Below are 23,120 nucleotides of genomic sequence, written 5' to 3' on the forward strand. Positions count from 1 at the left end.
TATCCTTGGAATATTGTAAGCTGCAGGCGCCATTTTTACAGCCTGAAAAGTTATGGGAAATTATATCCCTCCAATTTCATGTCAGTTTGTAACGAATTGTAAGATCTAATTGTTGAAGATGAATATTTTATTGGATATAATGTAAATACTAATCTTTTCTAAGTAGCAATTCACAATCCATAAATTGTACTTGAGTGGGCAAGTGAAACAAACCAGCCCAAATAATTTGGGCCGAGTCTGAAGAGGACTCAATTCAACTATGAGCAGTTTGAAGTCCGTAGTAATGGGCCTGGGCCTTGTCTCCTTAACGTTTTACAAATGAGGAAAGAAAGATAAAATGTATGTCAGTGTGGTATGGGCTTATAGCAAACAACCTGAGAGAGGGGAAAGAGAGGCGATGGCTGCTCACGCAGGACGGCTTCTGAGGCAATGGCCGATGTGGCAGCAGCATTGCTGCTCAAACGCCGCCTTCCACCACCTTCTCTACTCCCCCCTACTTCCAGTCACCACCAGAACCAACTCCCATTGTCCCTCTTTGACCACCATCCACCTGTCCACTCGCGCCGTCCATAAACTATTTCGCGGGCTCAGACGGTCCGACTACCAAGATGCCAACAACACCGGCAGTTCGGGTTCGGGTTCGGATTCGGATGCAGTCACGTACAAGAGCCGAAACGAGTTGAAGCGCCACGCCAGACGCGCCGTCCGTTGGGCTATGGACCTCGCCTCCTTCTCCACCCCTCAAATCAAACGCATTGTCAGGTTTATCCCCTAAAACTCAAATTTCGTATAAAAGTTCCAATAAGTTTAGTAATTTGGAGTTATGTAATTTGACGGGGATGCAGAGTAGCTTCTCTGGACCAGGACATGTTGGATGCTGTGATTCTAGTGAAGGTGCTTGATTAGTTTATTCTTTTCTGTTCAAACAAGCGTTAGCTATTGATGTCAGCTGTTGCAGCTAAGGTGTTTGTGTTAATGCCGCAGAAACTAGGACCGGATGTTCGAGAAGGGAAGCGAAGGCAGTTCAATTATATTGGTATGTGATGCAACAACTTTGTGCCCTGGTTGGAATCTGTTTAATTCCATCATTGCTTACATTTTGTGTATGCATTGTGAATTTGTGATCTTATCTTACAAGGATGTGTTCTATTCGTGTTAAGGGAAACTGCTGCGGGATGTGGAGGCTGACTTGATGGATGCTTTGATTCAGGCTACGAAAGACAGTGACGAAAGTAAGCTGCAAGCTTTGTCAGGTCCGGAGACATTGGGAGTTGATGATGTTGCCGATGCAGAAGAAGCAGAAGAAACTGATTATGAGGAGGAAGAAGAGGTACGTTACAATTACTTTGCTTGAAACTGTGCGAGAAAGATTGCTGAAGGTTCGGTAAGTTGTTTATGGACATATTTCATCTGATTAATTGAGCATCGAATGCAGGGTTCTCACATTGATGAAGCAACCAGATGGTTTGATGGTCTGGTCAGTAAGGACATTAAGGTCACCAATGAAGTATATTCAATTTCGAGTGTTGAGTTTGACCGTCAGGTAAGTTAAATTCCATCTCAACATAAGTATCTTCAATGTCAAATAATGTGTTTAAGCAGTCAACATGCTTCCTAAGTAGTTCCATTGCTGCCTAGGTCACTTGCACTTTTGTTTTTCTACCACATCCTTAATGGAGTGGATGGTCTGGTTAAGTGACACTGTTGATTTCCCGATAAAAGGTCCTTCGTGAGGGCTGGTCTTAAAAGCCCGGCCAGTTCATATTCACTTGAGTCAGTCGATTAACTCTCATGCCGATTGTTCCCTTGTCCTGAGGGAGCATAGTGTTCTGTTTCTTGCTCTGTGTTGCTAATGCTAGCTTCACTTGACAGGAACTAAGGAAACTTGTCCGAAGTGTGCATTCTAGATTGGAACAGAAGGTTGATTCGGAGGAAAATACGGTAAAGATTGATGCAGCAAGAGTGAGGGCTGAAAAGGCACTCACCAGGTTCCTTCGTTCCCTTGCTAAACGTAGCCTAGAGATTGATATATGATATTTTTTTTTTCTATCATTATTTATGTGTCATTACGTAATATTTCTTAAAGAGTAGAGTTGTTTTTTCTCTTGGTTGTACGGTGCAAATTAGTTTTTCTTGCATAGATTCAAGTTGTCTGGGCTCGATAACAACGTATTAGTTAATTTTTGCATAAACGATCTTTTAAGGACTATAAAAGATAGACAACCCAAATTATCAAAAATCCATTGTACGTATTTTGCATTTGAAGTTGCCGTGATGAACCCACGAGCTCAACCCTTCCCAAACACATGTTGAACATTATTAATTGTTGACCCCAAAACAATACACGAGCATGAGAATAGAGCAGCACGTGTGGTGGTGTTGGTGTAAGGGGACAATTAGATGAGATAATACTACCACACTAAACTAAATTAACAAATTAATTGTTCGAGTAAGACTATCTGTAGGAATATTTGATTCACATAATACTAATGTAAAATTCAAAATATAAAACTTGTTATGATGCTTCTATTCGTCCATGGCGCAAATTCAATACGTTAAGCCGTCGTTCCATGCAAAAATGGTGATTTTATTTATTATTATTATTATTATTATTTTTTAAATGCAAAACTGGCATCAAATTAGAGTCAACGCGCGGAAACGCTTAAGGAAATAGGACAAAATTGTTCAAGAATCAAAGTAGGGGATGCTTAAAAGCCGAAGTGTGTGGTTGTCTGCCGTCTCGGGCGTTGAATAATGGGTGCCTTGAGTGAGGTTGACACCATGGCCAATAGGCGGAAGGATGGTAAAACCTAACCTACCAACCGATCACGAGGCCTCGTATGACTGAATTCTTCAACGGTTTTCTGGGGAACAGTATCAATTTCTTTCAAAATTATTGTGGTAGTTCAAAGATTATATAGGTTGTTTAAGAAAGAAACGTAGGGAAGTTGAAGCTTTCTTGCAATTCGACGTTGTTGGGTTTAGTCAACTGAGGAAGAGGAAGTTTGGTGAGACAATGTTGACCTTAATTATCCTCATCAATTAACCATAAGAAACGTGCAGTAATTATCCGACTGCCGACCGCCAAGGTCTTACATATTTGACTGAGTGTGCACCATATCAAATTATGAATGAGTGAGGCTGCTAGTTGTACTTGTGGCAGTCGCTCTCTCTTGACGGAGTGTGCACCATATTAAATTATGAATGAGTGAGGCTGCTACTTGTATTTTATAACCCGCAGACAAGTGAAAGAGGGAAGATGAACCCGTAGTAAAGTTAAAGAGTAGAAAACAATATAATACTGTTTTGTAGCCATCTTATGTTATTAATCATGGATTTGGATTTTGCGCTTAATCTAGTGTGCATGAACATTTTATTGTGGATTTTTAATACTTTATAGCCATTGCACTAGCCATGTTGCAGTCTCGTAAGTTCATTACCTATCAATTGTCTTCATCGTACTTTTCAGATTCTCTTTTGCATGTTGCATAAGTTTTATCGATATAGGAAACTAGGAAATTCTACAACAAGAGTATGGTAGAACAACCTTTGAAATTAATAGCAATAAAATTGACATATCTGACTTCATCACACACGCCAATCACCTAAAATTCACTTTCATTGATCCATATTATCCTGTGCACTATTTTTAAGATATAAACCATAAGCTCTAAGTTCTCAAATGTTAACATACACATGTTTTAGTTGTTGTCTAGTTGTTACTCGTAAAATAAGGATGGTGGTTTTTGCATTCTCGTTTTCTCTTCATGAATTTTTTCTTTCTTTCTATTATTTCCATTGAATAAATATATATATTTTTTTAAATCAATAGACATAAATTAATGGAGAAGTGCAGAATACCAGAATGAGTAAAACATGAATGTAAAAGATTATTTTTTTTCAATACAATGATGTATTTACACTAAGATCTCTCACTTAATATCACTAAACTGTAGTATAAGTAATGTAAAAATTGCTTTCTTGAAAGAAAAAAAAGGGAAACAAATTAGACGTAAGTTTTAACGAGAGAGTATGTATCATTTCAAAAAAGTGTGGCAAATTTAAGCATCAAATCTTTTGGACTGGTTACCCATTTTGACATGAGAGAAAAACTTACCCTTTTCAACGTCTGTCTTAATATATTCACTCTCTTAATTAAACATTCCTAGCTGACAATAAAAAAAATTATACATTCCCAATTTAAATTGATTTTCCAACTGATTCTTGGAAAAAAAAAAAAAAAAACAAACAAAAACAGAGCTTTTCCTATTCCAATATTGCTCTTATAGAAGAAAAGGGAAAAGAAAAACAGAGCTTTTCCTTTTCCAATATGGAATGGCAAGACGCAAGCTCTTCCCCTTTCTTGTATAAATACTCTTCCCTCCCACCTTTTCAGGAAATCTCACACACCCTCTCTTCTCTGCTCTCTGTCCTTTCTCTCTCCTCTCTCTCTGCAAATCCCAGCTTCCATACGAAAACATTCACCTGTGAGTCCATGGCTCGATTACCATCATTATTAGTTTCTCTACTAACCATCCTCGGGCTACTAACATCAGGTAATAATCTCTACTCCCACTTAAATTCCCAACATTCTTTAAGATTCTGGGTCCGGTTTTGTTTTATCTTGTGTAGATTAGTGCACTAATTTTGCTCTGTCTAATTAACTTGCAGGAGTTGTTTCAAGGACATTCACATTGCAAAACAAGTGCGACTACACAGTGTGGCCGGGCATTCTCTCCAACGCCGGCGTCTCACCTCTTCCGACCACAGGCTTCGCCCTCGCAAAGGGCGAAACGAAAATTATCTCCGCCCCCGCATCCTGGGGTGGCCGCTTCTGGGGCCGAACCCTCTGCTCCCACGACTCCGCCGGCAAATTCTCTTGCCTCACCGGCGATTGCGGCTCTGGAAAACTAGAATGCTCGGGCAGCGGTGCCGCCCCCCCGGCCACTCTCGCTGAGTTCACACTCGACGGCGCCGGCGGCCTCGATTTCTTCGACGTCAGCCTCGTGGACGGGTACAACCTCCCTATGCTGGTGGTCCCCAATGGCGGCACTGGGACCAACTGTACGAACACCGGCTGCGTTGTCGACCTCAACACCCGCTGTCCTTCCGAGCTCAAGGTCACCAACGCCGACGGAGCTGAAGGAGTCGCGTGCAAGAGCGCGTGCGAGGCGTTCGGCCAGCCGCAGTACTGTTGCAGCGGCGAGTACGGTTCACCTGACACTTGCAAGCCATCTAAATACTCTCAGATTTTCAAGAGCGCGTGCCCGCACGCATACAGTTACGCGTACGACGACAAGACCAGCACCTTCACATGTGCCGGTGGCGACTACACCATCACCTTCTGCCCATCGCCCAGCACCAGGTAAATTTACGGAATTATCCTTTACATTCTGATTCCCTCCCTTTCCGACCGTTATAAGGGTAGTTTGGTCCTCACAATTTCGTTCGTAAAAAGCTTGTCATTTGGAACGTTGAAGGTGATTTTTTTTTTGACATTTTTAACTTTCTAGTGCCAGTTTTTGTCCGTTACGCTGGGAAGAGGATCTTCTTGACCGGTCCATCTGGACGGTTCAAATTTAATCCAACGGTTGCAATTATTATAACTTTTAAAAGATCTACTTGTTCGGAACTGTTGGATTAAATTTGAACGGTCCAGATGGACCGGTCAGGAGGATCCCTATCCTGAGCTCAGGAGAGGATCCTCTTTCGTTACGCAAGGCCAAAACTTAACGGAATATGCGAAAGGTCATTTGTCGCTCTCGATGGTGGGCACTAACAAACAGGCGACTCTTCGTTGACATGTTACCAACAACGCATTATCATGCATTTTACCTGATTAACTAAACTTAACGTCATTATTTTCATGAAAGCCTTTCTCTGCATAAATCTTAACAGTTTCATTATAGACAAATAATAATCAGCGGCCAAACTGGATTAAACAGCTGAAGGGCAAAACGGTCTTTTCAAATAAAGTGGTAGAGTGGTGCACTTAGAATTCCAGGCTGGTCCATTTGGAATTCCACTTGCGGTCTCCAATGGCGGAGCAAAACGCAGATCCCGATGCTGTTCGGAATCTAGAGATCCGATTCCCTTTATTAAATAATACTCATCACACACGCGCACACGCACTAAATACTTGTCACATCATTTATTGCAACGGTCAATTTACTTTTTCATGGTTATTATTTTTTGTAACGGTAAATGTACTGACTCTGAAAATAATTGTGCATTTTTATTTTACAGCCAGAAAGCATCACAGGACAGCACACAGCCGCAGCCTACAGCTACACCGTCAGCAACGCCGACAACCACCTCAACCTCGCCGCAGGAGATAAACAACACGATGGAGTACGAGGGCTCCTACTTCTATCCATCGTCGGCTGCTTCCTTTCACGCATTCGAAACACGTGTGACGAGTGCGGTCGGCGTCGTCGCAGTCATTGGGTTGCTATGGCAGCTCTTGTTCTAACGGACTCTTTGTCGGGGGTGGGCCCATGTGAGTCCAACAAAATGGGCCCAATATAGGGGTCATGGACCGTTCAACTATTTTTTCCTTTTTGGGCCATGTGAATTTTGGATGGTGGACCCACATACATGGCCTTGGTTACGTGGATTGGAGTCATGTGATGGGAAAAGCCCACCCACCCATCAGCAAAGCGGCAAGTTGTACGGATGTTAGATTATTAGGTTATTAGTTTATGGAAATATTATTAGACTTTTTTTCGTCATCCAATTCTTTATATTAACTGCCTAATTTGGTAGGAAGATAATGAAGTTTTTGTTTTTGCTAAGCTTGTATTATTTCCATTTGATGTCACTTTGTCATGGAGCATTTTTTTTTTATATATTTTTGGGTTAATTAAATTTGACATTATATGAAGCAATAATGGGATGAGGATAATGTAAACAAAGCTTTTTGATTATTATCGAGTAATGCTATTTATACTATGTTTTTGTATCATATTTTCATAACATTTTAGGTGGCATTTGATGTGGACAACCATATTATTTGAATTAATCAGATTTTTAAATTTAGTTCATTATTTAATAAACTAATAATTAAGAAAAACTAGTTAATTAAATGATGATTGTGGTATACGAGGAGTCTCCTTCATTTCCTTCGGTTTTGCAAATTTTTCAAATGATGTGGTTGTCCACATCAGATGCTACCTAAGGTGGTATAAAAATGTGGTATGAATATCATTACTCTTATTCAAAGCTTTTTAATTTTGAGTAATGCTATTCATACCATATTTTTATACCATATTTCTATACCACCTTATGTGATATATGATGTGGACAGCCACTTCATTTGAAAAAATTTCAAAACCTAAGGAAATAAAGGGAGAAAGACTCCTCGTATACCACAATCATCATTTAATTAACTAGTTTTTCTTAATTATTAGTTTATTAAATAATGAACTAAGTTTAAAAATCTAATTAATTCAAATGAAGTGGTTGTCCACATCAAATGCCACCTAAGATGATATGAAGATGTGATACAAAAACATGATATGAATAACATTACTCTTTAATTTCACGAATCATAGTGAAGGTCTCTATAAGTAACCCCTTCATCACTTTCTCTGTATTTAGAGTTTGAGAAGTGATTTTAGCACTCTCTTTCTCTGAATCATCATTGTTTTAATATTTTGATGTTATCATATTCCTTAGAAGCAAAGGTTTGATGACTGGGTTACTGATCGTGTCCCAACTTTCTCATCATAATCAAAATATACCACACAACTTATTGGTTAATAATATGAATGACTAAACTAAATTAAGATTGTCAAATGACAATAATAAATCTAGTTGTCGAACAGCACTTAATGCATTAGTGCATCCAATACACAAGTGTATTGTAGAACTCTCGACGGTTTATTACTTGTTTGTATAACAACCTTAAACTGACCTCAAATAACTGATGTCTTATGTGTGTTAAAGATTTTTTGGAATAAAATTTGTGGATTGAATTGTAACAAGTGTCTGATTATACAAATTCACTTTTTGTAAAGTCGGCTCATTTGATCGCTTAATGTAAGTGTCAAGTGTGTAAGCAGATAATAATAAGGTTAAGATTGTATATATGGTGGGTGGTGAGAGGTGGTGGCTGTTAGAGGTTTCGAAGTGGCCAAGGGAGGTCGGTGTCAAGTATCAAGCGGCGCACATACGTCCTTCATTTGGTGGTGGTGCTTCTGCTGCGGCATGGCAGCTTCCATCATACACACGATGGCTCATTGGCTTGGCTGCCTTATCCACTCTACCGCCACACCACACAATAATATTTCATTTCACTCTGGCGTGCGTGGTCCAACTTAGCTTATGTATACATGTATATAACATGTATCTTTCATGCAGGACCAGTTTCATGACAAGTATTTGAAGTGGACATGATAGTCATCTCATATTTACCGTTTTGTGACCATGTAATTAATAACAAAAGTAAAATGTTTTTGTGGCTCCAAAACAACCAATACGAAGACACTATATATCTATCTCGGTCCATAAACAGTAAAGCCCGAACCCCTTTAAATGGGTCATATATATGGTAATTATGTTTAACTAAACTCTACTACTTCTTGTTGGGGCTCTTAGAGATGATGAAAAGCCATCGAATGCACCATACTCATTAGTCAAAACGCAGCCGGGAAACTTTGTTTTAAAGTTAGCAAACCCCTTAATGCTTTTACCATATCTACCAAGTTGCTTGCTTGCCAAAATTATTCCTAATAATTTGTTTGTATTATAGGTTTGTGAAATTTGAAAAAGGAGATTGCTCATAATTGAATTTGGAGTCACAATGAATGAGATGTTAGATCAAAATATTAGTCTAATTACTTATAAGCACATGCAAATCTAGTTTTTTCCCCGATTCAAGATGAATGAAGCAAAAGCATATGCAAAGTGTGTGGTGCTGGGCCAAACACGCAACTCACAAACTTCCAGGAAATGCACTTAACTCAAATCAACTTCAGAACCTAATCTCATACTTTTGAAGCCCCGCTTACAGTCTAGTGGTATTTAAGAGAAAACTAGGATCTTGCTTACAGTCTAGTGGTATTTAATAATCTTCTTCATTTGTACGTAGTGTATATTTTCAGTTTGATTTTCATAAATGACGAGTTCGATGCCCTTGTATATTTTCGATTTGACTTTCATAAATGACGAGTTCGATACCTAAAGGGCGGGTTGTTTGACTATTGATATAAAGGTTGGATTGGATGGCACCTACATTACATGTCATCACTTTGTCAGCTGCCTTTTATTACAAGTCGATCTTTCCCTTTTATACTTCAGCCATTTGTGAACAATTAAAGTCAAGAGAGGAGAGAAAAAGTATTGTACCAAAAAAAGATACACTATCTGCTAGATTTATATCCTCCGCAATAGCATACAGTGACTGATCAGCAATCTAAAAGTCAGAAACAAGGGGGAAGTAAAGAAATATTTTTCCGTATCATGGTTTCGATCGATCAGTCTCGCAACGGATCGCCTCCTTAATTGGACCAGCGTTGCAAATGTGTCAAGTTGCTTGAAAAGTAGAAACTAAACAGTCATCGTCTAGCTAACAGTTAGTACCCTTGCAGTGCTGCACATATTTCACGCTCATCCCAAAATAAAAGGGTTCTAATTAAGATAAGGGAAGAACTTTCTGGTGATCAGGTTAATTTTTGCACATGCGGCAATATTCCACATGGGATGTTTCAGGGTTCGCGAGCACCTTTTGAACATGCAGCGTCGACATTCCACTCTTGCATGTCATCATCATACGTATAGAATCTATATGTACATATATATATATATATATATATATGTGTGTGTGTGTGTGTGCAGAGTTCCCTCCACCACCAACTGGATAACCTAGCTAAGCTATTGGACGTTCTGCACTTTTGCATGGTCAAAAGTCTCAAAACCTCAAATTTTATTTATTCCTTTTTTTTTTCTTTTTTTTTCCAGAACAAAAGCAGAAAGTTTGGTGTGCTAGGGTTTTGATTATCATCAGCCTTGAGTAACACAATCCCATCTCTTACTTATCATCTATGATACATGCAGTGTTTTAAATAAGTCACTCCTCTTAATAAGCTATTTGTAATGCTAAGATCCCAGTTGTTAGTGTGATGTACATATTCAAAGTATTAGCAGGATCAGAAAGACTTTTATGGAACGGTTTTCGCTATGCATCCCGAAACACTAACACAAGATTATAGCTAGCAAGAGAGTTTTACACGAGTTTGTGTTAACGCCAAACCTATTAATTCCACCGATATTCAACAGAGAAAAAGTACTCTTTGAGCTATATATATTCTACAAATCAAAACTCCCACATCAATAATCCTTGTAGGCAATTGAACAAAAAGCAGTATAGGCACGTCATTGCACTAAAAGCACCAAGTTCTTTCCACATGCATGCAATGTAGCGAGGCTCCATGTGTTTTGCTTTGCTTTGTTGACGTTCCAGATACCCAATTAACTTACCAAACTTATAAGCTTTCGTGTAATTCTTTTGAATTATGTCTGTGAGGGCCCCCAAATTTTGAAAGATACCGATGAAGCAAAAAATTATTCAAAGAAAATAAAAGCTGATTTGTCAGAAGTGGGATTTGAACCCACGCCCTCTTTCGAAGACCAGAACTTGAGTCTGGCGCCTTAGACCACTCGGCCATCCTGACTTGCGGTGCACTCTTCCTCAGTTATATATATTTATACATTATTGACAAAAACGCGGCCCGGACTCCAAAGAAATTGTTAATTAAAACAGGAGTCCCACGGCGGAAGTGCGGTCCACCCTAACTATGCATGCTGTGACGTGGAACCGTATCAGCAATGTCGATTGCTCCAAAGCTTTTGCTTTATTAGGTCCCACAGTATTATGTTGATCATCCAATATTGCTAACGGAAAGAGATGATCTCCAAATCTCTTCCATCAAATTATATTAATAAATAAATTCAGATTTTTGAAATTTAATTCAACGGTTAAAATTATTATAATTATTAAAAGGATCCGGACAGGATCTGACATCCATAAACTTAATTTGATAACTTACAAGCAATTATATTTCTTTGTTTTTAGACAATGCATTTTTTTACAAATTACTATTATTTAGAGGAGAGAGTTGAAACTGTTATATTAATTTCGGGAGAGAGTTTTGAGCTCGGAACTATGAAAAAAGAACCAAGATCTTGGCATACCGTACTATGCAATTTTGTAGCCATGCCGGGGTTCTCGGACACGTAGGCCGTCGGTGTACTCGAAGATGTTTAAGTCGGCGTGTCCGAGATCGTATAGCTACGCGTACAACGATGTCACGAGTACGTTTACTTGTAGCGGAGCTGATTACACCATAACATTCTGTTCTTCTACTACAAGGTATAATGAAAATAATCTTACGTTTTCCTCACTTTAATTAACTTTATATCTATGCTGTATGCATGCAGTCAAAAATCTGCAAGAGATACGTCTCCAACAAGAAGCACGACAAATAATGGGTCCGGGATGACAACAACTACAAGCACAGTAAATAATGGGTGGGGTTCGGGAGGTGGGAGTGGGACGACGGCTGGGGAGCTCCTGGCGGTGGCGGGAATGGATACCAAACATTTGGTTGGCGAGGCAGCTCAGCACCTGCTAAAGAAAACCAACTTTGCCGGAATTGTAAGCTTTGGTAATGTAATTTGGTCGGCGTAATTATTATTTCTCGTGAATAACTTCGTCGCCTGTTTCTGTCCCTTGAGTCATCACTATAGCCCCCATTTGTTCCTCTTTAAGAATCATGAGATTCGAAGATGAGCTACCGCACGTTACCTTTTTAGTACAAGCGATGGACGATTTAGTTAATCTAAACACCAAAGAGGGTGACCCGAATTTGGATGTAGAAAGAGCAAACTGCTTTAACCGACATGACCTGATCCTATCTAAATTAGGTTACTTAACATAAAAACAAAGTGATTATCAAGTAATAAGAAGCCACTGACTTACTTCTAGTGGTGGATTTGGTCATGTGGCATTTCCTTGAAAACTCAATCCTATATAGCTAACTCTTACGATCCAAAAAACTCAATTTTTGTGTCAGGAGGGATGGTCTGACGAGCCACGACGTGCAACAAACACGTAAACGGGAAATGTACATGCATTTTGACCCACTCGACTACAAGTCCCACCCTGTGTGATAACTGTCATAGTTGAGGGATAGTCTGACGAGCCACGACATGCAAGAAACACTTAAACGGTAAATCTACATGCATTTTGACCCACTCGACTACAAGTCCCACCCTGTGTGATAACTGTCATAGTTGAGGGATAGTCTAACGAGCCGCGACATGCAAGAAACACTTAAACGGTAAATCTACATGCATTTTGACCCACTCGACTACAAGTCCCACCCTGTGTGATAACTGTCATAGTTCAGGGATAGTCTGACGAGCCGCGACGTGCAACAAACACTTAAACGGGAAGTCTACATGTATTTTGACCCACTCAACTACAAGTCACACCCTGTGTAATAACTATCATAGTTACACAAGTAGCCTTCTAACTAAACTTGTCATAAAACACTCAAAATAATGTACTAGGCAAAGTAGAGATGATGAGCACGGATTGGAGAGAGTGAGATTGAGAACCCATAACCTTACGGGCCTTACCCATTTCCCTAATAAATCAAGAGCTATTTTACAAGCAACAGAAAGCAAGAGTAAGAAACAAGAAACAGAAACAGGTGATCGAACATTGCATCTGCAAAGAAAATACTTCATGGCATTAATTAGTCTCTGAAACTAATAACTAGATGCTGGGGACAAAATTCTGGTTTATATGATTGCAGTAAATCTATTCGACCTAATGTCTTAACCAAACACGGAATCACATAAGTGCAATGTCTCGATTTCCCATATCTCAACCACCATACAGGCAGGCTCTAGGGAACCTACAACTCGTCCTTAAGTGAATCAGCATCAGCCTCAGCCTCAGCCTCAGGGGTAGTTGCAGCTTCGGTTGCAGCAGTTTCTGTCTCAACTTCTTCAGCATCATCTTCCTCCTCAACTGCAACATCAGGGTTGATGTTTAGGCTAGACTTCACCGAGCTATAGATGCGGGAAGCAAAGTCCTTGGGGTCTGGAAGATTGAAGCCACTCTCCATGAGTGCAGTCTGGTAAATAAGCTGTGCTGTCCTTTTCACGCTCTCATCCTGAAGAGCAAACGAATATTTGTGCAAGTCAAAACCACATTCGTCAACAATTCTATAGATGATTATTTTAAGACACTATCTAATAGACGGACGGTATTTTTCAAGGAGTGAGCATAAAAGATGTTTAGGACGTACCTCAGCGTTCTTTACTACTCTCTCGCGGAGCTCCTTGATGATTGGATGCCTTGGGTTAATCTCAAGTATCCTCTTGCCACGCATGTATCCTTGCTTGTTAGCATCTGATAACGTCTGAGACTGCATGATCCTCTCCATGTTTGCACTCCAACCATACTTTGATGTCACAACCACACAAGGGGTGTCAGCCAAACGGTTGGACAGCTTAACATCATCCACATTATCGCTGGCAAGAGCGCTCTTCCACCATTTAGTGAGCTCCTTGTACGATTCCTTGAGTTCCTTGTCCTTTGAGTCTTTGCCGAGTTTCAAACCCTCCTTTGACACGTTCTGGAATTTCTTGTCTTCATAGTCCATCAAGTACTGCATCAGATATTCATCAACTGGATCTGTGAAGAAAATAACCTGCAACAATACGTGTGAAAAGGTAAATAGACAGACAAAAACAGGCCTCCCTTGTGACTCAAAATAACCAAAAGACAAAAAGCGGGAAAAGAACAAAAAGAATTGGAGATTTTGTATTTACCTCAAAGTTTTTCTTCTTAAGCCTCTCAAGGAATGGTGATTTTTCCAATTGTTCCTTGCTGGCTCCAGTAATGTAGAATATGTCCTTCTGCCCAGATTTCATCCTTGAAATGTACTGATCCAGTGAAGTCAATTTGCCATCTGACTTGGTGCTGTCAGAGAATTCAAAGTAGTTATTCAACCACATGAAGACAACTATAAGGATGTACCATGCTGTCAATCAAACTAAACGCAAATAGTAACAAAATATTAATACCTTTCAAATCTTAGGAGTTTTGCCAAACGATTCCTGTTAGCCGCATCTTCGATGATTCCAAGTTTAATGGACTTGCCGAATTCATTCCAGAATCTTGTATATTGGCCTCTCTTCTCCTCATCCTCACTTTTCTCAACCTCTGCTTTCACATCAAAATTCAAGAAGCAAAAGTGAACAATTAATGAAAAACAACAAAAATATTTCAAGTTTTCAGTTTTGAAGGGATGGTATTAATGCAGGTGAGTCCAGACTGCAGTCATCATGACACCAATGCACTAAATAACAATTACTAAGTTCAGATTGAATACTTCCAGAACTGTAAAGAAAACTGCATGCAAATATTAAGCACCGTACCTCTGTTGTCTGTGTCACTGGACTCATCAGGATCTTCCTCAGCAAGTTTACGGATCATATCAAGGGCTTTGCGTATAAGTTTCTTCTTGATTGTCTTCAAACTGCTGTGTTGTTGAAGCATTTCTCGTGATACATTGAGTGGCAAGGTGTCAGAATCAACAAGACCCTGTTTGTAAAACCATCAATGTAAAATCCAGTTTTAGATAAGCACGTAAAAACCAATCCCATAAACCTTATTGCGAGAACTTAAAAATATCCTGCATTACCATCAAAAAGTTTAGATACTTTGGCAAGAGCTCATCAAATTCATCTGATATGAAAACCCTTCGAACATACAACTTCAAGTTGGACTTATTGGCATTGTAATAGCTCTCGTATAAATCATGAGGAGCCTTAGGAGGCACAAATAGGACAGCCTTGAATTCTACATCACCTTCAGCAGTAAAGTGGCTCCACGATAAAGGCTTCTCATCACCGAAATCCTGTTGAGCAGTATAAATATACAGTATAATAGGTGGTTTAGATTCCAAAAATAACATTCTATATGGTCACACAACCATCATATGATTCATACATGAAACTTACCTTGGCGAGAGAGTGATAGAATTTGGTGTACTCTTCATCAGTCACTTCCTTGGGGCTGCGCAACCATATAGCTTTAACATCATTGAGAAGTTCCCATTCATAAGTAGTTTCTTTTTTTGTCTTTGTCTTTGGTTTCTTCTCAGCATCTTCATCTTCATCTTCACTTTTCTCAGTTTCCTCTTCACTTTTCTCACTTTCAGCTGTTCACAATTGTTGAGTGCCGGGAGGCACAATACATGAGAATAGGTATCAAAATATATGTAACTTTAATGCAAATATTTAGAATTAACTTCTTCTTTAAGTACTAAGCTTTCAAATAAATTACAAGGAGTTTGAATAATGGTTGCATACATGATTCCTCTTCATCACTGGACTCATCCTCATCAGCAGGAACCTCCACATCAACCTCTTTGCTTGCCCACAAATGGATGGGGAAGTTGATAAATTCAGAATATTTCTTCACCAACTCCTGAAAAACAAAACAATAATTTATCGTGAACCATCATTTTACATCATTAATGCATTATAGTTAATGCATAGAAGTATCATTCTTTTCTTTATGTGGCAGATTGTTGCGCCGTGAAGCAAAAACAAGAACAACGCATCCAAGTTATGGAAATGAGAACACTACTGATTCTAATAGAATAGGATAAGAATGGGATAAATAAATTGTACTCAAAACCCGAAAAATGGGGGAACCAACGTGAGTAAATATTGAAATAAAACTAGGTAATCACTGGTTAAAAAGTCCCAAATGAACTAGGTAATCACTGGTTAAAAATTCCCAAATGGGGAAACCACTCACTTTTAGTTTGCTCTCTTCCAAATACTCTCCTGCTTCCTCTCTGAGGTGCAATCTAATTTCAGTGCCACGTCCTAGTGGCTCATTTTCTGTATCCTCGGCAACTACGAATGACCCATCAGCCTTTGACTCCCAAATATGCCTGAAGCACGAGAAATTTATGTTGTCATTAACAGTCCCTTAAAAAACCTGTTAGCATAAATGAGTGAAAGAGTAAATCATTATAAACCCTTACTGTTTGTCGTCATTGTGTTTGCTGATGACTTCCACATTATCGGCAACCAAGTACACAGAGTAGAACCCAACTCCAAACTGCCCAATAAGATTGAGATCGCCACTAGTCTGCATCTTCTCCACAAAGGCTGCAAAGCAAAACCAAATTAAATTAATATAAACTAACATTTAGTTCCACACAAAATTCTGATCTCCAAACAAAAACCAATATATACCTGAAGTTCCAGATTTAGCTATGGTTCCCAAGTTCTTGATTAAGTCCTCCTTTGTCATACCGATACCCCTATCACGAATGGAGAGGATTCTCTTCTCCTTGTCTAATTTAATCTATACATTTTTCAAACCAATGCAAAAAATTTAATAACATATCATCTAGTTTTATGCTTCAAAAAGTTAAAGTAACGCAAGGATTCTACTAACCTGAATTTCAAGTTTAGTGTTATCGCCTTCTCCCAAAACATCCTTGTCCGTGAGGGCAAGGAATCTAATCTTGTCAAGCGCCTGAAATCGGGACAAAAGTTTCCGACGATTAGCAATCGAAATCATGTCAGGTAAAGGATAAAACAATGCATGATAGCTTAAAGTCAACGACTTACATCGGAAGCATTGGAGATCAACTCCCTTAGGAAAATGTCCTTGTTACTGTACAGAGAGTGGATGATAATGTCCATAAGACGAGACACCTCGGCCTGGAACTCGAAATGCTGCGCGTTGCTGCGCTGCGATCTCTTCGAGATTGATTCTGCCTCCCTAAAAATTGACAGCAAGAAATACATCTATTCAGAAACTAACTCATACGTCTTCGATTTATTGGCATGGATATAGAAAATGATAAAGCGCTTACCTCTTAGCGACGTCGGAGTCGGTGGTTAAACCATTGGGAACGGCGCCGATCTTCTCCTCAACCTTCGGCGGATCTACGAGCTCGTCGGAATTAGCCTCCGCATTGGCCTGTAATTTCTGACCTGAACAAACACAGATCGCCAGAAAACCCTAATCAACATCAAATCTCCGATACAAACTTCGAATTCAGAAACATTTACTCTTACCAATGCATCGCGCACAATTCAACTAATCGAGATCTGCAGAAACCCTAGGCGTACCTTGATCGGGGAGGAGAGAGAGAAGGCAGAGCAGAAGCAGAACGGAAGGGATCGTCCACTTCCTCATCGTTGCAACTCGAAAACACTTCGAAGAAGAAGTTCTAGAAACTTCGCTCACTGAGATTTATCTGTTTCAGTGTTTGTGCTACTTTCCCAACGTCTCTCACGGCTTCGGATCTTATATAGAGCTCCTGCCGTTTAGACTGGGTAAGCGTCGTTTTAACGGCGATTGGCTTGTTTTTGCCAGCGTGGACAAACCAACGCTCTCTGATTTGTTTGGGAATACGTGGATGGATTTTATTGGGCCTGCTCTATTTCATTGACGTGGAGACACAAGGCGTTGTGGACGGGCCCACCGGCGACTTGAGAATTCCAGTCTTGGTTGACGGGTCAGATCAGAGCTTATGCTGCCAGCGTGGATGATCGTAGGGCTTGCTGGTTATACGTGGCAAACTGGTATTGGAGATTGTTTCGTCCTTGACGTGGAGAAATAAAAAAAAAGGTTCAACTTATGTTACAATCGGGTCTGTTTGACCCAGTAGAAAATATATAATCCGACGGGGGTTCGGGCGTGGGTTAGGGAAAGGAAGGTCTGGTGTTAAATCAAGAAGATTGGGCCTCCCCAATCTACGCTACTAATATTTGCAAAAAGAATAAAAAAAAAAAAAAAAAAAGGTGAAAAGTGCATAATTTTGAAATGAGTACTTGAGGTTTTAAAGACTTAACATTTGTTAGGTCATTAGCATTCATAAAAAATATTGAAATGAGTTTTCACTGTCGCATTATCTATGAAGACAGTGATTCGAGCATTTAAAGTTCCATAAATGACGAATTAGTGAAAACAAACATTAGTATATTTGTCCACATCATGAGTTAATCTCAGTGACTTTGTCACTAGTGACTTAACAAATGTCTACTTTTTAAAACATTAGGTAGCTATTTAGAATGTTTTAAAAAGTTGAAACCTATTGCAAGTGGCCCTTTACCACAGTGGTGGAAATGAGTTGAGCCTTTGCATGACGGCGTAGGTTCAAATATTGTCAGTGGTAATCTAACATCTAATCTAACAAAATTTATAATTTGACAATACAAAAAAAAAACAAAACAAAACAAAAAGTTGAGACCTATTTGAAATCATCCTTGAAATCTTGGGCACCTTTTTATGCTTTTCGAGATTGATATCATTTCATTGATCATGAACCTTCAATTCACAGCATTTGAGACAACCTTTTGAATATGTGACGCTTAAGCAATCTTGTGTAGAAATGATCTTCAAATAAGAATAAAAGATCATAAAACTTATATAGTGAGTATTCATTATTCAAAAGAAATGAGATATGTGAATTTTTTAATGAGAAAATGCAAATATTATCCTAGTGAAATTTTTATGGTGCTATAAAACTTTACAAATATGGTTGTAGCATAATTCCTTTTTCTTTATTTTGATAAAAGCCTAATTTTAAACTTATCATATATGAGTGCCCACCGGGACATGCGAGATCGTATTTTCGCCTGATCAGTTAGGGCAACATCACTGTATCTGAAGGCCAAGAAAAGCAGCAAAGAGTGCAGCCCAACGACGTTGTCAGGCAGTGTGCTTGGCAAGTCCCGTGCGACCACGTAGAAGGTTGTCAAGATAGAAAAAAAAAGAAGGAAACGTGGCGTTATCCAATGGAAAACAAAATCGGCGGGTGTGCGACAGCAAAATTGGCGGGCATTATCTCCATTCTCCCTTGCAAGAAACGTCTGAAACTGAAGATAAGCTCAAGATTGAGCCTTTTCCACCAATACAACAAGATCAGATGGCAGCTGAGAAACATCAAGACTTTGTTTTCTGATATTTTAAATTGTTCAAATTAACAGAATAAATGATTAAATTCAAACGTTAGATGTCACATCCCGGCCCAGGGGGACCACTTCTCAGGCCCGCTCCACCACCGTAGCACGATATTGTCCACTTTGGGCTTACCATTCCCTCACGGTTTTGTTTTTGGGAACTCACGAGCAACTTCCCAGTGGGTCACCCATCATGGGATTGCTCTAGCACCCTTCTCGCTTAACTTCGGAGTTCCCACGGAACCCGAAGCCAGTGAGCTCCCAAAAGGCCTCGTGCTAGGTAAGGATGAGAATATATATTTAAGGATCACTCCCCTGTGCGATGTGGGATGTCACAATCCACCCCCCTTAGAGGCCTGACGTCCTCGTCGGCACACACGCGACCAGGGTTAGGCTCTGATACCAATTTGTCACATCCCGGCCCGGGGGGGAGGACCACTTCCCGGGCCCGCTCCACCACCGTAGCACGATATTGTCCGCTTTGGGCTTACCATTCCCTCACGGTTTTGTTTTTGGGAACTCACGAGCAACTTCCCAGTGGGTCACCCATTATGGGATTGCTCTAGCCCCCTTCTCGCTTAACTTCGGAGTTCCCACGGAACCCGAAGTCAGTGAGCTCCTAAAAGGCCTCGTGCTAGGTAAAGATGAGAATATATATTTAAGGATCACTCCCCTGGGCGATGTGGAATGTCACATTAAAAGGCAGCGTAATATTTTAATTAATTAATATGACATATTTAATAACAACTGATTCTTAATTCTTAACAAGAGTAATGAGGTTTAGAAGGCGATGCAATGTTCTATTTAATTAACTTGACATACAATTGTATGTGACTGGTTATTATTTCTCAATAAATAATAATTGAGTTTGAGTATTAAGACGGTCAACAGTTCATAACGAAAGTAAATACTCACTAAGCCGAGACCACTAACTAATACTAAAGTGCAATGTTTTGATCAATTGGCCTGTACACGCGATAATGATATTTAGCAATTTTCGTTCTAACTTGTCCAGATTTGCGGTTAATAGAAGCAACCTTTTGATAAAATCACATAATTGTGGGCCCCTTTAATTTTCTTTTAAATAGCCGGCACGCCACCCTAGACTTGCCAAAGAGAGGTCAAAGAGCAAAGTTGATCGGTGTCTCTCAAATTCTCAAAGCCCCACCCAGACCCAGCAGATGGCGGTTTCCGACGCGGTGGTTAGGAACTTGACGATGATTTATGTGGCAGTCATTGTGGCGATCAAGGGGTACGGGGTGGCGATTGGGCAGAGCTTCGGCGGTGCCTTTGTGTTAATCCTCTCCACCGCCGTGGTGTGCCTTATTCTGTTCCTGACTCTGACGTGGGACGTCTCCCGCAAACCCACGTATGCAGTTCCCGGCGACAACAATCCTCCAGTTGCTCATGAGACGTGCAAGGGTGGTATTTGCTGGCACGGCCTGGCCGTGCGATCGTCGGCTTCTGATGTCCGGTTGAGGCTTCCTCAACAACTCAGTTATGGCGGCTTTTCGTAAATTTGACAAATAGCAGGGGGTAAAAGATAAAAAAAAAATATTGAAGTAGGTAAATTCTCTCTCTCCCTTGGTCGTTGGTGTTTACCTGCAGTATATCTAGTAAATTCGAACTCCAATAAATAGAGGTTTGCTTTTTGGATGGAGCGAGGGATATGGTTGTATTATTTTATGGAGATTGTAAATAAATAATAATTAATCCGGACTAAATGATGATATTTTGCAAATTTTGTGTTATAAATAAATATTGGCCTCAATTAATGAGTAATTGTCATTTGACATTTTGAATTATTACTTCAGTTGAAATTGACTAATTGAATTATTTTTTTAGTAAATTAATCTCTTGAACTATTTGAAATAAGCCAATTGACCTCTTGTTGGTAGATTTCATCCACTTTTTCATCAAATTCGAAGGAAAAGTAGTATTTCCTTCATCAATTCTTACTTAGCAACTATAACCAACAATGTAATTATAACATGTGAAAATAAAGTAATGTGTAATCACAATGTGAGATGGTCCGTTATGTAAACGTTTGATTTTTTTTATGTTTTCTCATTATGCTATATATTTTTGAATTATTTTGGGCCCATTTGTCAAAATTTTATTGGTGGTTATAGTTGACAAGTAACAATTAATGATGAAGTGACTAATTTACCCTTAAATTTGACGGAATTGATTCCGCAATCTAAAAGCAATGGGTTAATTGACTGATTTTAAATAGTTTAGGGAGTAAATTTATATATAAAAAAAAAAGTTCAGGTGATCAATTTTAACTGAGGTGATAATTCAAGGGATCAAACCGTAATTTGCCCTTGATTAATTAAAGTTCAATCGGTGTCAAACAAAGGTACATTAGTTGGTTTTTTTTTAAAACAAACGTGTAAACACGAAAAATTCCTGAAACAAGAAACAAGAATACCGTGTACAAAATATATTTTTGTGTTAATGATTTTGGGGTTACAATCTCTTTGTAATTTGATCATCTGATTCTATCTTCGTAGGGTGTAGGTTTGTGGATGAGTTGTTGATCCAAAGGGCCGTCGGGGCTTGATCTAAGGATGAACAGTTGATGAACAGATCTTCGAGGGCTTTTGGGCTTGATCTTGAAGACTGGGTGTATGGATTTCTTCAAGGGCTTTTGGGCTTGATCTTGAATGTTGATGGATAAGCGGATCTTCAAGGGCTTTTGGGCTTAATCTTGAAGAACGATTGGATGTATGGATTTGTTGAGGTTGTTGATCCAAATGGTCGTTGGGGCTTGATCTTAGGATGAACGGATGATGAACGATGAACACCTTCTTCAAGGGGCCGTCGGGGCTTGATCTTGAGTCGGTGGAAGTTCTTCAAGGGCCGTTGGGGCTTGACCTTAGGATGAACGGATGATGAACGATGAACACTTTCTTCAAGGGGCCGTCGGGGCTTGATCTTGAGTCGGTGGAAGTTCTTCAAGGGCCGTTGGGGCTTGATCTTTGGAGGATTTTGACGAAGAACGAAAAGTGTTTTCTTGATCCTTCGGGATTTGCTTGAGAGCTTTAGAGTTTCAACTTTCAAAGCTTCAAGGTTTTGGTGTGATGTAAATTTCCTTCTTTCTTTCTTCCTTTCTTTTTTCTTTTTCCTAAAATGAATGTCTTGGCTTCCTATTTATAGAATTCCAAAACTTGATTTTTGGATTTAAATAATCAGATGAAATAAATCATTTCTGCCAGGTAATGACACGTGTCCTATTTGATGACTTTTCCAATTTATTTCAATTTTTCGTTGAGTCATACGCTACATGTAAAATTTATGTGACACGTGAGCGTTGAAATTTTAATTATTGGTCAACATTCCCTTCACCGAAATTTCGATGTCCACAAATGCCCCCACTTCAAGGCGCGTCGTAGACATGTGCTTGTCACGTGTAGAAGATGCGTTTTGAAGTCCCTTAATGTAGATATCAACCCAAGGGCCGTCGGGGCTTGATCTTGAATTGGGCTGGAAATTTCTTCAAGGGCCATCGAGGCTTGATCTTGAGTTCGACTGGAAGATTTTCTGATTTCCCCCAATCGTTGATTTTCCACAGGCTTAACCTTGAACTGGGCTGGAGATTTCTTCAAGGGCCATCGAGGCTTGATCTTGAGTTCGACTGGAAGATTTTCTGGTTTCCTCCAATCGTTGATTTTCCTTTGTGCTACTCTTGAACTGGGCAGCAGGATTCTTTTGGTCTCCCCTGAAGGTCTGAGCTTACTCCTTTTATCTGTTTCTTTGTTCAATCTCTCCAATTCGTATTGAAGAGGGTTAGAGGATAGCTCAGCATATGCAGTTGTTGCTTGTCTCCACATGCCTCAATGTATCATTTTCACTTGCCTTACTTGTTCCCCTTTGCAGAAGTGGTCCCTTCTCTGGAAGTGTATCAACCGTTGAAGATGACTACTCGAGAGCAACGCTAGGTAAGCAACCAGGGAATAGATTCCAGGCAGTCGGTTCCAGATCAGAAGACTGACTCCAAGTGCCGGCTGATTGCTTCTTTCACTTTGCCATGCGAGTAAGAACAAGGACAAAGAAAAAGACAGGGAAAAAGCATGATATGAGATACCTTTGCTTTCAAAGAA

General features: G+C 39.7%; 4 protein-coding genes and 1 non-coding gene across 5 annotated transcripts; 3 read left to right on the top strand and 2 right to left on the bottom strand.

Annotated features, from left to right (window-relative positions):
- The first annotated feature begins 349 nt into the window (after positions 1–349).
- On the top strand, positions 350–2,239 carry LOC137745396 (uncharacterized). Its single transcript, XM_068485351.2, has 6 exons — positions 350–762; positions 846–894; positions 985–1,036; positions 1,161–1,330; positions 1,436–1,543; positions 1,873–2,239. The coding sequence occupies exons 1-6, from the start codon at positions 398–400 to the stop codon at positions 2,032–2,034; spliced, it is 906 nt and encodes a 301-aa protein (XP_068341452.1). The 5' UTR covers positions 350–397; the 3' UTR covers positions 2,035–2,239.
- Positions 2,240–4,247: 2,008 nt separating this feature from the next.
- LOC137745386 (pathogenesis-related thaumatin-like protein 3.5) lies at positions 4,248–6,794 on the top strand. Its single transcript, XM_068485339.2, has 3 exons — positions 4,248–4,556; positions 4,672–5,365; positions 6,247–6,794. Exons 1-3 carry the CDS (start codon positions 4,331–4,333, stop codon positions 6,470–6,472), a joined length of 1,146 nt encoding a protein of 381 aa, XP_068341440.2. The 5' UTR covers positions 4,248–4,330; the 3' UTR covers positions 6,473–6,794.
- Positions 6,795–10,589: 3,795 nt separating this feature from the next.
- On the bottom strand, positions 10,590–10,673 carry TRNAL-CAA (transfer RNA leucine (anticodon CAA)). The gene has a single exon. It is a non-coding gene; the product is annotated as a tRNA-Leu (tRNA).
- Positions 10,674–12,717: 2,044 nt separating this feature from the next.
- Positions 12,718–17,371, bottom strand: LOC137731538 (endoplasmin homolog). Its single transcript, XM_068470665.2, has 15 exons — positions 17,179–17,371; positions 16,920–17,040; positions 16,672–16,825; positions 16,496–16,576; positions 16,291–16,402; positions 16,077–16,203; positions 15,845–15,983; positions 15,391–15,508; positions 15,040–15,239; positions 14,721–14,936; positions 14,455–14,620; positions 14,101–14,239; positions 13,846–13,996; positions 13,320–13,724; positions 12,718–13,184 (listed from the first exon to the last, which is right to left on the bottom strand). Exons 1-15 carry the CDS (start codon positions 17,243–17,245, stop codon positions 12,924–12,926), a joined length of 2,457 nt encoding a protein of 818 aa, XP_068326766.1. The 5' UTR covers positions 17,246–17,371; the 3' UTR covers positions 12,718–12,923.
- A 2,739-nt stretch (positions 17,372–20,110) lies between these two features.
- LOC137743509 (uncharacterized) lies at positions 20,111–20,773 on the top strand. The gene has a single exon (XM_068483417.2). The coding sequence runs from the start codon at positions 20,196–20,198 to the stop codon at positions 20,529–20,531; it is 336 nt and encodes a 111-aa protein (XP_068339518.1). The 5' UTR covers positions 20,111–20,195; the 3' UTR covers positions 20,532–20,773.
- Positions 20,774–23,120: the final 2,347 nt, after the last annotated feature.

The sequence above is a fragment of the Pyrus communis genome, chromosome 15, assembly GCF_041283825.1.
Source record: "Pyrus communis isolate YQ-2024b chromosome 15, ASM4128382v1, whole genome shotgun sequence".
Classification (NCBI taxonomy): domain Eukaryota; kingdom Viridiplantae; phylum Streptophyta; class Magnoliopsida; order Rosales; family Rosaceae; genus Pyrus; species Pyrus communis.